Source organism: Oculina patagonica, chromosome 10, assembly GCF_052425735.1.
Source record: "Oculina patagonica isolate OP01 chromosome 10, crgOcupat, whole genome shotgun sequence".
NCBI lineage: Eukaryota > Metazoa > Cnidaria > Anthozoa > Scleractinia > Oculinidae > Oculina > Oculina patagonica.
Genome location: NC_135767.1, coordinates 22787816 through 22802986, shown reverse-complemented (window position 1 = coordinate 22802986; position 15171 = coordinate 22787816). Strand labels below are relative to the sequence as shown.

At 37.6% G+C, this 15171-nt stretch overlaps 1 protein-coding gene across 1 annotated transcript; it reads left to right on the top strand.

Moving 5' to 3' along the window:
- The first annotated feature begins 357 nt into the window (after positions 1-357).
- LOC144667360 (VWFA and cache domain-containing protein 1-like) lies at positions 358-14600 on the top strand. The gene is made up of 14 exons (XM_078528745.1): positions 358-525; positions 2001-2600; positions 2982-3129; positions 3387-3670; positions 4615-4750; positions 5692-5965; positions 6504-6700; positions 6938-7018; positions 8726-9038; positions 9985-10173; positions 10997-11337; positions 12224-12374; positions 12608-12834; positions 14087-14600. The coding sequence occupies exons 1-14, from the start codon at positions 358-360 to the stop codon at positions 14503-14505; spliced, it is 3528 nt and encodes a 1175-aa protein (XP_078384871.1). The 3' UTR covers positions 14506-14600.
- Positions 14601-15171: the final 571 nt, after the last annotated feature.

The following is a 15171-nucleotide window of genomic DNA, read 5'->3' as shown; positions in this document are numbered from 1 at the left end:
GATTTATTTATTATGTTTTTTTACCGATTAGTTCTAATTGAACTGCTCTGCCCCCTGTGGTTAAAGTGGCACATAACCGGAAACAAAACCGTAAACGTTTGAAAAGTAAAACTACGCGCTAAATTCGTCACGCTTCAGGGATGGATGCAAATGGTAGTAAAACTAAATACATGAAAAGACTAAATTATTTAGTTTATGTGTCCCGAATCACGTAACAGGAACACACAGTTTATAAATACGTCACACGCCAAAAATTGATCAGTTGTACAAGTGCCAAGCTTCAGAAGGCTGCGTACTGATCAATCGCGACATAGAATAACACAGGAATCGTGTTTAAAAGGAGTCTTCTGTTTAAAAATGACGGCAGCTTTATTGACCACACACCTGGGCAGATATTTGGTAATTTTCATGTTGTTTTCGACGTTGCACTATCCATGCGTGACAGAAGATCTGCTTGACCCAAAACTTCTCAGTCAAACTCTCACTAAACTAGCTACAGATGGACTTGGTGTTGACGATTTACAGGTAAAGGGAATTAAAAATAGTTGTATGGGTTGAGTTTTAAACATTACTCAATTGGTGTTTTTCTGTAAGTGGCAATGCGAGGGCCCTTTCATTTATTTATTTATTTATTTATTTATTTATTTTGCAATTGCATAGATAGCTGTTGATACTGTTCAAGATAAGTAACGACTTGCACAAAATTGTTTTACGCTGAAGAAAGTTAAATTTAGTTTTCATGGACGTTGTTTGCAGTAAAACGCAGTTTCTTCGCATGTCTTTTGTCATCATGCTTTAAGCGCACACACCATTCTTAATTCTGCGTCCCACAAGTCATCACTGTTCCAGCGAAACGAAGGCTCTAGGAACGAGTATGCGCACACACAAACTAATAAGCACAGTGATTCCACTGTTCATTCGTGGTATTTATACAATCTAAAACGACCTAAAACAAACTGGGACCATGTCAAGAGAGTATAATCAAATATATATATATAAAAAACATTAAATTCACAAGGCGTAGTAAATTAGAAGAAGAAGAATCGTTTATTAAAAACAATAACACTATCAAACTAAAAACGTTATAAAAATTTGTTTCAAGGATTTAACGGAGACGAGCCACGTTGTTGACTTAACGTGTGGCGTTACTTTGCAGTAACGCTTTCACTCGGTTTGTTTTCTGGTATGTTAACTTCATGTTCCCATTTACGAGTAGTTCAAACTTGCGAGGCAAGCGCAAGCGCAAGCGCAAACACAAATGCATGGAAGCATAAGGAATAAAGTTTGTTTTCCTGTGCCTGGCTTGCGGATGCATTTGCGCTTGCCTCAAGTGTGAACATCACTTATAACGGAAACGCAAGGAAGCGAACCGTGACTTGTCTAAAATCTTGGGAAAAAAAGCTTTAATTATAATTGTTTTTGCATTTACGTTTGAGTCGCACTTGTGGACAAGGCTTTTTTCTAAGGTTTAGCCACAACAATTAATCATGAATCACTTTTTAATTATAATTAAAAGAAAGAAAACAGCAGATATTTGTCCATATATGTTTGAAACTGAACGCATGACTCTTTTAATAACTACTTAATTACATGAATTATTAGCCATCTTTATAGTTTGATGAATAATGTCTGTTTTGGTGAATCCAGTTTTCAGTGACGTGATTTCTGTCAACAATGAGCGCGTATCTCACATACATCCGGGGGATTTGTTACAGAATTTGTTTCTTCATTTATGATTCCACCTTGCTTAGAAGTGCTCAGCATTCTTTACACAATCTTTGTTTTGGCCAGATTAATTACGGACAACTGACCATACAAGAATTTAAAGTTCTCCAGTCTTAGTTTGCTGTTTCTTTCCCATTGCAGATCATGAGTGTACAATATCTTTACAAATACAAAGAAAAAAATCCTCCAGAAAATTTCACACATTTTGAAATAGGCAATTCATGTACAAAACTAAGGGATGCTTTAGTTTTATTACCTTCTTCTCTCAATTTTAGGAACACTTTGATAAATTGAAGTTTACTGAGACCTCAGTAGACGGCAGCTCCATCATCCCTAAGTTGGCAGCGGAGGTTTCAGGCAAGTTTAGAGAACGATTTCTTGTTGTACGAAAACTTAAAGAAGCCGTCGAATCCTCTTGGCTCATGGAGTCTCCTACAACAAATCCAACGGAATGTTGCCAGATAGCAAACTCGCCGAATGGCCTAGAGTACGATTCAAGATTTCGTAAACTGAAAGTTGACTTTTCACGTGTATGTGTGAAAATACCTGTGGATGCTCAGGCCTCGAGAGAATATGTCGCTGATTCTGTTGTGAATAAGATGAAGGATTTAATGAAAAATCATGAATTTATAAAATGGCAATACTTTGCATCAGAGGATGGCACTTACACTAATTTTCCAGCGTTTGAGGATACTGCAGACTGCAGATCTTATGATCCTCGTTTCAGACCTTTTTATGTAGAGACAGCCACACCAGAACCCAAAGATGTTGTTCTTGTTATCGACAGAAGTGGATCAATGAGGGAAGAAGGCAGGATTAAAGTGGCTAGGGAGGCTACTAAAACATTACTTAGTACAATGAACCCGAGGGATAGAGTAAGTACTGAATGAAATATGATGACAAATCAACATATTTCAAACCCTTCTATTTACAGCGAGCAGTCTCGTCATCATCCTTATCATCCACAGCTAAGATAAGAGGACCATTAATTTTGGGGTTCGTACGACACAAAAATATATTTTGGCTGTACGAAATTTTTTTAAAATCCGCGACAAAGCTCACTTAATATGATGGCTTCTCTTCGTTATTGAAGGCAGTGCACAATACCGATGCAAAGTTAAACTGCAATGGCTTGTCTGATTGTTATTGATTAAGAAAACACCAAACTTAGCTGTTCATATTCATTGATTAATTGACTAATAAATTGATTGATCGATCGATCACGTGATTTTGTTAATGTTTCATTATTGTTTTAGATTGGATTGGTAACATTCAGCACATTTGCTGAAACACCAACTGGACACAGGAATGACGGGCGAGACTGTCACAGCAAACGCTTGGCGGTGGCTACACCAACTAACATAAAATACTTGAAAAAATACGCTGATGCAATTACTGCTTATGGTAAGCTATAAAGAAAAATAATTCGGGTATCATGACTCTCTTAATTTTATTCTAACAAGAAACAAGGTATACGTTTAAACAGCAGTATTCTATTAGAAATTAGGCCGAAAAAAGGAAATAACAATGTTTTCAACGATGGGATCAGAAGAAAATTGGCCTTTAAACTCCATTGTGAGTTTCAATCGTACATTTATGGTGAAAATTATTAGAGAGTTATGATAAACTTCCTATGTTTTTATGGTTTTTTTTTCCCACAGGAGAAACGTTTTATTCCAAAGCACTTACTCGGGCCTTCGATTTGTTGAAGGGTTCGTCTGTTGGAAAGGGTCCGTCCAGGAGAAAGGTTATTCTCTTTTTAACAGATGGTCAACCAACCGACAAAAATTCGACAATCATGCAGACGATTAAAACAAAAAACGCTGAGCTTAACAACTCAGTCGTAATAATGACGTATGGGATCTTACAGGACCTGCCAATCCTTCAACATATTGCTGAACAAAATGGAGCGTCCTATGGTGTACCAAAAGCACCTGACGTCACTGTGAGTAAACAAGCAGTGAATAAAATCAATTTGCCTATAAGAGGGTCTGAATGGGGTTTAGTGTTTAGTGTTATTTGCCCATAATTTTTAAAGTTTGCTGTTGCATTGGCCAATTTTTTAGTGTTTACTGTTTCCGGAGAAAATACTGTTGTGTTTGGAGGGTTTTTCATGAAATGTTAGCATTGTAAATTTTTATCTGCCCTTCAGAATCGGATAGAAATCACTCATGAACTCGGAGAAAATTTTCCAATTTCTCCCCGGAAATCTTCGGTAATCTTCGGAAATCTTCGGCAGTATTTGGGAACATTCGGTAGTCCTCGGAAATCTTCCGAAATGAACGGAAATCTTCGGAAAATGGCCGAAAACGTTTACATATACTGTACAATACTGAATATTGGCTTTTTTGAAGCAGTTTTTGTTCTGTTCTATATAAAATTTACCGTTACAGATAGTTTTTTACTGTTAGTGTTAAAATGCCTAAAATTTAACTGTTTCATGTTACAGAGCCAAAAAATTAAGTGTTTAGTGTTTTCGAGGTACCCCATTCAGACCCTCCTATAAGTTGAAATGTAAAAACCTGCCGGCATTTTGTTCATTAAATTTAGAGTGATGATCACCACAGAAAGGTACAACCTTACGAAGAAAATTGAGGATTACGCGTCCGACTTGTACTTGAATCATTCAGCATACTGTATGTTCAGTTTCTTTCTTTCTTACGACGATTAAATGCGTTTGTGTTCCGTAGATCAAATAAGTTACACCCAAATACGACGTTATATATCCGAAATGATAAACTGTTGTTAGTGTTCTTGTTATTTTCCGTAAGAATGAAGTGTTTTAATACTTGGGACGGATGCAATTGTCTACTTCTTTCATGTTTCAAATGAATGTTGTCAAAACCTATTAGCATTACTTTTATTGTTATTTTGCTTCCTCTTATTTAGGCTGGAACGTTTACACATGTAAAAAACATAAAGAATCTACGAAAGGATTTGGCAACATATTACGATTTCTTCTCAACACAAACTGTTCGTGACGAGCCAATCATCTCCATTCCTTACATTGACGCCTTTGGAACAGGTAAGAAAGGTGTATACAGGGTCGGGTGGGGGAGGGGAGGGGTTGCGTGGGGAGGAAGCAGTTAAGTTAAGCATTTTTGGGGCCTGAGACAAACTAAATAAAGGTGCAAGGATAGGGCGGCGCTTTGAATTCTATTATGATTTATCGTGTCAGATAGTCCTACAAAAGAGAATAAAAGGTTTGATGAACAATGTGTGTTAATCTAGTGCATGCATTATGAAGTGTTTCCATTGTTTTATTCGAAAAACAATTCGACAAACAGATTCTGTCACGACGCTCGTTATACTCGAGATTTCCTTATCTATGCAGAATACAAAACAACGGCTTGAGAAAAATGTATGGAAAAAAAAAATCATGCCTCTTTCGGGACTTAAATCGGCTGTTTTGCAAGAAATTTGGCTAAAAAAAGCAAATTTTAAGGATTGAAATAAAATTTTTAAGGCCTTCACCTAACTTTAACGTGCAAAATTTATATACAGACGATATCAACAGGTTGATTGACAGCACTGCGTCAATGTATCTATACACCGCTATAAGGACAAAGGAAAATGCCAACTTGCTTCCCCCCCAGATATATTTAATGAGCTTTATGAGATATATGGTGACAGATATATTTAATGAGCTTTATGAGATATATGGTAACAAATACCCTCTTTTTTATGAGATGCGGTAACCACCCTGGCACCAAGATGAAAATTTGTGACGCGATTATCCAGACGTAAAATGAAACGAAGAAACATTGGCCTACTGAAAAGTATTACTTGTATTTCTCGTTGCTTAAGTCTGAACACAAGTCGTGCTGGTTCAAATTGTCAAAACTTCAAAACAATATGAATATCAATGTATATTTTTCAGCCGGTTTGGAGATGTGCTGGTTATAGTATTAGTTGCAATTATTTTTGTTCTACTGCTTTGTCTAATGTTTCATTGTATACCTACAGGTCTGTTAACATCCATAACACTGCCTTGTTATCACCAAGGCAACTTCATTGGTGTTGTTGGCACAGACCTTAGCATGGAAGACCTTCTTTCTGAAATCGCCTACTTTCAGAGAGGACAATCAAGTTATGCTTTCATGGCGGACAGCTCCGGGAGGACCATGATGCATCCTCTCCTGCCAGCCCCTTCTGACGCTTATGGGGACCCCATTTTTATGGACATCACGGCCTTAGAGCCTGGAACTGAGTTTTATTCAGTATTTGAATCGATCAAAAGGTAAGTTTTTAAAGCTCAGGTATTTGAATGAGCTCGAATTTTTTTTTTAAATCTAGCCTATTCTGATGGACTTCCTGATGACTTTAAAAATGATCAATTCGATAAATGGTTAGAAGGAGGTCGTACCGTCCATCATCGATCAGTGGAATATTGTCAGATAACTATTAAATGTTTCTCCTTCTCATCGTCCTCAAGCTAAATCGAAAGAGTTGGCCAGAGTTTTTAGATATACAGTATACAGGTAATTCTGAATTACGTATACATTATTTTATTTTTTTTATGTGGGCTTTTAAGTGGTGTAAAGTATACTGTTTTTCCAAATTTTGATATCTTTCATGATTTTGAAAGAAAAGTTTGGGTATACAAGGTACATGTGTTTTAGGTGTGTTGGTAAACCACTGATATTCCCATAGCCGACCCTGAATCGTAGGCTAATGGAAATATAAAAGGGGCACTAAATAATTTTTCGATCTTGTTTTTATTGTTTTTAATGTTGTTGTTGTCGTTGTTCTTTTTTGCATTTTTTCTTCTATGTAAGAGGTGGATCTGGACATAAAACGTTTTTATCAAAGCGTTTCCTTCCTCGAGGTGGCAAAGTTAAAGAAGGAGTTACAGTTTTAGAGGTACCGTCAACTTATCACTGGATGCCAGTTGAAGAGACAAATTTTACCGTTGGAATCATCGTAGCAGTTGGCGATAAGGACGAAAATCTTGAAAGTCAAACTATTCCTTTCGGTAAAAAAAAACGAAACACTTTTTCAGTTTGATAAAATCACACTTATACAATAATGTGAAAGTAAATAGATGTAGTTGTTTACCCTTTTCATGTCTGAGTAAAATGAAAACACTTTGTAACATATATATCACACAAAGGCAAGTTTTTAAAACATGCCTCGTGAGAGCTCTTGTGCGTGATTTATAAAATTAGTAGTGGGATTACTGTACAAGCCCACTTTATGCTTAATTACACAGATTTTACGTTTTTGTACCATCGTTTGGACTTAATCAGGCCCAAGGAGCCCTGTGTTCACTTTGAAAGATATTCAACTAAAGGTCAGTATGTAGGCGATTAATTGGCCTAGAAAAAATAGCGATATGTTTTAGGTAATCCACAAACTACTCTGATTTTCAGGTTATTTAACAATTATTCCATGAGCCCGCGTTGGATACGAGGTGGTAAATAGCCAAGGAGGCGCGAAGCGCCGAGTTGGCTATAACGACTCGTATCCAACAAGGGCGAATGGAATAATTGTTTTATTAAATTCTTCTCAAGTTTAAATCGACTGGACATTTCATTTTGATGTAAACGAAGTGATAGTATGAGGAGGCGCGAAAATTTCTGGCGCAGTGTTCACTTCTTGAGTTGAATGAAACATACGAGGAAAGCGAGCGAGAGAGTTTTCTTCCCAAGATTTTCCTCGAACAATCCTCTCTAAAGTCGTCTAAATATCCTGGAAATTGTGACAACAGTAAAGATTTACGAGAAGATCCGAAGCAAAAGCTTTTCTGGAAACTACAAGTCTTGTGCAAGTCGAACGAAGCGAGTGTTTACATTGTACTTCTTTACGGCTCCACGGCTGTCATCAAGACTTTTATATTATTTGAAGCGAAATTGAGCTCAAAGTGGAACAGGTTTATCGAAGTGTAAAAGGACAAAACCAAGATTGAAAGGTAACAAACTTAACTGAAGTGCTGAGCCTAGTTTTATGATGTACACTGAATGAAACTGTGTCAGTTTGCCGTTCTTTCGTAAATTATTTGCTGCTTTTCTACTTTTATCACTCGCTCTTGTTGTGCGTTTAAAAGTATTATTAATTAAACTTTTCGCATCTATCCTTTTGTTTAGCGTAGTTAAATTTACTATGGCATTTCTGTCGTTTTTGTAGGCACCGCTAATTATTTCTTGTTCATAAAGCTCGACAAATTTGCTGTTTAAAACCATTTTTGATGGAACTGTCGCTTCCCGCAGAAAAACTTTACGCTAAGCGGCACTTGCCGCACTCATTTCCCATATAAGGTCAAACATAGGTATATGAGCTGATAACCGGGATTCAGTAAACCAATCAGAAAGCTAGAAATGCAATATTCGAGGTTGAGAATTTAATAATGATCGTTGTTGATTGACTTCGATTTCCTCCATTTATGAAACTTCGCAAAATTTTTAATTGTGATTATTTTAAGAGGGTCTCAACGGGGTGGTGGCTTTTACGGTTAATGGTTAATATTTTGGCTTTTTTGACTAACGTTAATGTGAGGCATTGGATACTGTCCAATGGCAGTATAATACGTAGCATCCGTTAGTGACACATTAACTATGCCCTGATCATGTGCGCTAGTTTTGTATTCCGCAATATCACTTTTAGTTCGCCTTAGACTTGAGAACTCGTCCTTGCAACGGTTAAAAGAAGTGTTAAACAATAATTCCCATTGTTGTAAAAAGTTAACAATTAATTTCCATTGTTGTAAAAAGGAAAAAAGTTAATCTATATTGCTCAAAAAAACATATTTTAAGGTCTAAGGATCATTCTGGGATGAAAAAGTAGTCTAGCCTATTGCATTTTAAATTATTTTGCCGCTTATTTCCACTGTGACATTAATTTTAAGATCAAATGACTCTTGGTCGAACTTTTTGGCTTAGTTGTTACGGTTAACATATATTACGGCTAACGTTTATTTTTTTTAATTTTTTCGTACGTCTTAAACGGCTAAGTTTTTGGCCATATTACGGAAATAATAACATTAATTCGATATTTGTTTTAGAATCGACAATTGTAAAGTTTGGTGCCGAAGCCTTTAAAGATCCATACAGCTATCTTGGATTGGATGAGACCGTATCTCGTGTCAACGCCTACAAACGTTTTATGACAGGTGCAAGCGCGAGCGATCCCGGATTCAAACCGGGCATTCGGGACACAGTTATAGCCACAAGAAAGGTCGAGGACATTTGGTTTCGAGAAAAGAAAGACTACACAAAGTATCTGGTTTGGAGATATATTGGCACGGCTAATGGTGTGTTCAGAATGACGCCTGGGACATCAATGGCGAAATCGTTCGACCCAAGGAAAAGACCATGGTAAAGTATTTGTCTGTAAATGGCGAACGCAAAAGTACATATTTAGTTTGGTTTTGACTGCTACTTCATTACTTCAACAAACGTAAGAAAAAATAGAAATTTATTTTACCAAATCCACCGTAATCCAGTCCAAGGGGAGCAGACATAGCGTAGTGGTGAGAGCGCTTGCCTGCCACCAAAGTGGCCCGGGTTCAGTTCACGACAGACCCTTCGTCACATGTGGCTAGAGTTCGTAGTTGGTTCTCGCCCTTTCTTCGAGGGTTTTCTCCGGGATCCCCGGTTTTCCTCTCTCCCGAAAAACCAACATTTTCAGATTCATAAGTGACCTTAATGGAGGGCGGGGAGATCCGCATGAAACCTGCTAGAGCTCATGAGACTTCTAAATATGGTAACTTATTTAAACCAACCAATCTACTCCAATCTAAACCAGACTGTGCAAATTTGACAGAATTTCTTGAATGATCAAATAATACAGCATGACATCGGTGACGTCTGCCGTAGCCATGATGTTGACGTTGACGACGATGACGACTGACATGACTGGTGCCATTGTCAAAATAAAATGATAATGATAATGACGACGGTTACAATAACGGCGAAGGTGTCGATGGCGACGACGATGACTATCACAGCAAAGATGACAAAACGAAGCTGTTCCACAGAAAAGCTGTTCTGCATGCACTTTCCAGCTCGCTGAGAAAAAACATTGAACCCATCTGGCTGGCTTTTTTTGTAAGCAGTTTTCTTGCTTATTAAGTATAACATGTAAAATTTCATGAAAATCTGACGACTCGTTCGTTAGAAATCGTGCGTTTTCTCAGTGAGCTGGGAAGTGAATGAAGAACAGCTTTTCTGTGGAACAGGTTCTTTTTAACCCCGTTTTGTCCTCCTGATGAATATGAAAATATTTTTGTAACCATTAACCAATTCTTATGGTATCCTTTAGGTACCTCTCAGCGTTAAGCAACACGGGAAAGGTCGCCCTCTCCACGCCTTACATAGACGCCGCGGGAACAGGTGTGGTGATAGCTGCTTCCCACTCTATATACCGTGGAGAAAAAAACAGCCAACATACTACGAATGACCAAGTTATTGGAGTCATGGGTGCGGACTTTCCTTTATCATACTTTCAAAAGTAAGACTAACTGACTTGAAATTGTACTCAATTATTCACCTCAGAAAAGAGGGTTGTTAAAGTTTAGTTGCGTATAGAAAATGATTTACCATTAAAAACATTTGATGCAAAAATGAAATGAGTCCGTCATTTTTGGGTCAGTGTTGATCATTGTTGACAAAAAAGCAGATCGCACAAATCGAACTTCGCTATAAAGAGGGACTTTACTCGGTCCAGTTACCATTAACTGGTAATGACGTACAGTGAAGCCCCGCTCTACGGACACTCCGTTATGACGGACAGTTTTGTTTGTCTCGATAAAAAGCTTATACATGTTCTCTTACATAAAACAGCTAAAAACTGACAATGGATACTTTTCAGTGACCCAAGAGGCACTCTCTCTCATACCAATTAGTCTGGCTATACAGAGAATTTTCGGTCAATCCTTAGCTTCGCACCGTATACTCTCACTTGTTTCGATCGTGCGCAAACCGTACCCCTTTAAAAATGAAAACTTTCCATAGTTATTGCGTTTCAAGATTAGTAATACATTAGCATAATTACGTGTCTCTCTCCCGGCGTTGGACCGTCCTGTACACCTAAGTGCGAAAAAAATTGACGCATTGAATGAGCGTAACGTTCTTCAGTGAACTAAAGTTACAGTTGAGGAATTAAAGATCGTTCTGTTGCTTTTAAACCTTGTGTTCTTAAGTCTTCGTATATATGAAACATGTGTCCGTGATGTTCTTTCTCGGAGCCTGCTTGATTCGGACACCCCGATAATATGGACTTTTTTGCATGTCCTTTTGGTGTCCGAATTAACAGGGTTCCACTTTATTTTCAGACTCTTGACAGACACATATCCAAAGTGCAAGGAAAGCAACTATGATTGTTTCTTTTTGGATGGTGCGGGATTTCTGATCATGCACGATGATTTCCTTGTACATGACATAACAGCTAAAAAACTGGAATATGTCCACATCACCGAAAAGGAAAAAGACATTGCCGAAGATCTTTTACAGAAAGGATATTTAGTGAAAAAGGAATGCCGCAACTTGGAGAAAATCAAACTAGAGAGCTTTTACGAGCTTAAGATTCCACGACAAGGAGTGAATACCCTTGATAGTGGAGACCGTTGCACGAGGTACCAGCTGTCAAGTGTGGGGGATAGCAATGCGTTTTTGGGTAAGAAATAAACGTTGCATTGCTTTTCAATGAGGGATGGGGGGGGGGGGTAATAGTGAAATAGTATGTTGTTAATGTTGGTTCACCGTGTTCTCCAATTATCCAATGCGTAAAGGATTCCTCCTTCATGAATAATTATCGTATAATATCCATAACGAACAAAGTTGATTCGATTAAGTGCATGCTAAATAGAAAGGAAAAACGTTAATAAACACCACAAAGCTGGTGAACAGGAGACCGTGACGTCAAAATATTCCAAAATACAAGTATTCAAAATTTGTTTGTTATGGCTTACATAATGAGTTGACATTTCACCTTTTCGAAGTTGGCGCGGGCGGGAAATTGTGGAAATACGTTTTGCCTTTAATTTATAGCCGCTCATCTCTGCCTGTTTGGTAGCTCGTTTTTTCCTATGCGTTTTTTCCTTAACTATATCACACTTTTCAAAACTCAACATTATTGAATCCCCTTTACCGAGTGTTCCTATATGTAATTTTTTTTTTAAACACGGAAGATCATCAGTTAATGAAGCTTTAGTAAAAAACTAAAACTAATTACAACTGCTTTACATGATTGCCGTGTGGGAATCCGATATATCAGCTATCTTCTTAATATTATGTTAAAATAATAACAGATACAGCATTTTTTAGGCATTTGAGCAAGTTATTTCAGAACATAGCGCCGCTGTAAGAGAAGCTTCGTTTACCAACGCCTACCAACGCAGTAAAGCAGAAGGCCTAGTAAGCTTTTTGTATTGCTAGGAGGAAAAGTGCTACCTGTTGGTTACTTTACTATGATCTCCGTGTGTGGTACTGGTGTTTCTAATTATGATTGCACCTTAACACAATCCGCATTGTTGACAAGTATTAATATTTTGTACCAACAGGAATCATATCACGTGACAGTTTCTGTTACTCTAAGTCTTGCACGTGCTCCAGCAATAAAGAATGCTCCAATGTGCAGGGTTTGACCTGCCAGTGCCCATGCTCCTCGCGACTTGAATTCCATTATTGCAGAAGCGAGTTTCCCGCCAGCAAGTAAGATAAAAAAAAACTTTTTTATTGTTAGTTAACGAAGATGACGAGTGTTGCATGTTTATTGATACAGCACTACGATCATTGTCACAAGTAATGAGTTCAAACATTTCCGCAATTACTGGTGTTACATTAGCTTAGCTTATGGCCCTTACACGATTATTGTCGATGGTAACAGTTTATGTGCATGCTTCCAAAAAGCAAACACCCCTTATCTGATTTTCTTTTCTTCTCAGTACTTCTATCTGTCCTGTACCAGCCACTGTCGTCCCATCTGAACGAGTCAATGATCCTTCAGTAAGTGGCTTAGAGAAATGTTTTGACCCACAATGCAAGAAAAAGACAGATTCATGGTCATGTGACGGAGTGGTGGGATGCTATTGGTGCGTTAGAGACAAGAACAACGCCCCACTTTCCAATGAATACTGCGCTGATATCTATTCCTGTTATGGTGGAAGAGAAGGTACGTTCGGCTGAATTTTAACTTCTTTCCTCTTGGTGCGGTAAAAAAAAGAAACCAAAGATCTAAAAAACAATACCGTCATTTATACCGTCATACAACCGGAACTAACATGCTTAAGAAGAACCCCCACACGTATCGAATGCCTTGAGATATTAGCTGTATAAAAGTGGTGTATCATGTATTGCCATCCATAAATCCACCCTCTTCAATTGTACTTCCTTTTCACCGGAAAACTCGGTGTTTCACCGATAGAAAAGTTTCCAACAAGAGCTTGTATTAGAATTGATAAAAATACATTGATGCAATAGCTTTAGAGAAAAGTCGGATATGAGGGCCCGTTAATCATGCCAAAAATTGCGTATAATAATATTATGGACCCCCTTTACAACTTACGGTACCGTAACGTCACAAGGGCATTCACTTTTTCATCATTCAATCTAATCCTTTTTGTAATAGAAAATAAGAACAAAATGATATACCGTCTACATAAGCCAATTTAAAGTAAAGATGCAGCTTTCATTTAGAGATAAACCCTCACTTTTATAATTTTTTCGTTGGAAACGAAATCTTAATTTGTGACGATTACTTTACAATCACTAATTAATGAGAGAATTACGTTACAATCGATAATCGATTGCAATTAGTGCGAACGGCAATTGAAATCACCTTCGGTTTCCTCCCGAAGATAAAGACCTAAATAAGAGCCATCGGGTATGTACAGTTAATATGTAATCTTTCGACCTTGGCAAATTGTTATATTTAATTATCGTTGTAATAGTGATACATTGTTTCGAAAGACTTGCAGCTGTAAATCAGATACAACACTAAATGAGACAGCAATAAACCGAGAGTCCTTTGAGACGTTGGTAACCTTATTAACCGCTTCGGTCGAGGAAACAATAATTAATCAACTTAATTGTCACGAGACATTTGTCCTGGCAAATTAAGATTTTATTCACCTCTCCAAAAATGGTTTTTTAGGGTAAATTACAATAAAATATTAAAAATGTACAGCTAAAAAATAAAATCATTCTAAATATCATAAAGGGTTACGTTTAAAAGGGTTCTATGTTTCAATAAAATTCTTCCAAGCGCGACGTTTTATAGCATCCTTAAAAATACTCAAGGTAGAGTCCGAGGTAGTTCGTTCCAAAGCCGAGTAGCTCTGAATAAATGCTTGCTTCGCATAGCTTGTGTGAGTTGCACCTAAATGAGGTGAATTAATTGGACATTGCACTGTGTAATTTCTCAGGTACAAGAGCTCCTGGAAGCGGCGGTATTCTGACCGACGACGACGACAAGGACGACGACGACGATGATGATGATGATGATGGTGACGACAAGGGCGGACTGTCTGGTGGAGCCATCACTGGTATTGTTCTGGGGCCGATAGCTGTCATTATTGTAGCTGTCATTATCATCGTGAAATGCAAGAGCAGACTGAGAGTTCCTAAGAACCGGACTGTCAATCAATCAGTGGCTGCCCCGGCCCCTACGGTGTCTTACAATGCGCCTCCACCGGCATATCCTCCGTACGGACCCGAGCCTGGTCTTTCTATGCACGCCACGAGCATTGCAATGCCACCGATTTATGATGAGCAAATGTCAACTGTGGCATCAGCACCACCATATAACCCTTATTATAAGGGTGGCGGTGCTAGTGCATATTAGACACTAAGAAAGTAAATTGTAGTTTATGTACCGCTATAAAGGCAAAGTAAAAATGCAACAAAGCACAGTAATTAAATTACAACTGACAGTAGTTTCCAAAAGGCTATTTCATCATGCATTGATTTATTTCCACCTAATACAAGAAGTAATAATTGATCAAAGTGGAAAACACAATAGAGGAATATTGAGATGATTTATGGATTAATATTTCGCTAAAACGTAAGTTGTCATATTTTTCTGACAAGTGCATTTTTCTAATTTCTTTAAATAAAATTTGGAGTATTGATGTGTTACAACGGTACGCATCAAATCGTTTCCACTTGATAAAGTTTTTGATTGTTATATTTTTTTGACAAAGAAAACGTGGAACTTGACAACTCCGCCTTTAGCAGTTTTTCCACTTTTAGTGGTGGCCAGTTCAAGAAAAATTTTTCAAAAAGGTTATCAAAAATTAATCAAATACTTTATAAAGCGGTGCCAGCAAAGGTACGGCGCTTCGCACTGTAAAATATAAAACTCCAGCGCAACCAATTTTTTTAGGCTAAAATTTGTTTTTATAAACGATAGCTTTCATGCTAACGCAAGATGACATCATTTTATTTTACACTATTTTTCCTTTTTCTGTTTAAACACCTTTACTACAGAATTTGTATTTTTAAGCTTATG

What these genes read in the sequence shown, in the direction of transcription:
- LOC144667360 (XM_078528745.1), top strand. Translation starts at nt 358, where the DNA reads ATGACGGCAGCTTTATTGACCACACACCTGGGCAGATATTTGGTAATT. An exon ending in GACCCAAGGAAAAGACCATG is followed by an intron (nt 9,039 to 9,984) that starts GTAAAGTATTTG and finishes GGTATCCTTTAG; the next exon opens with GTACCTCTCAGCGTTAAGCA. An exon ending in GGATAGCAATGCGTTTTTGG is followed by an intron (nt 11,338 to 12,223) that starts GTAAGAAATAAA and finishes TTGTACCAACAG; the next exon opens with GAATCATATCACGTGACAGT.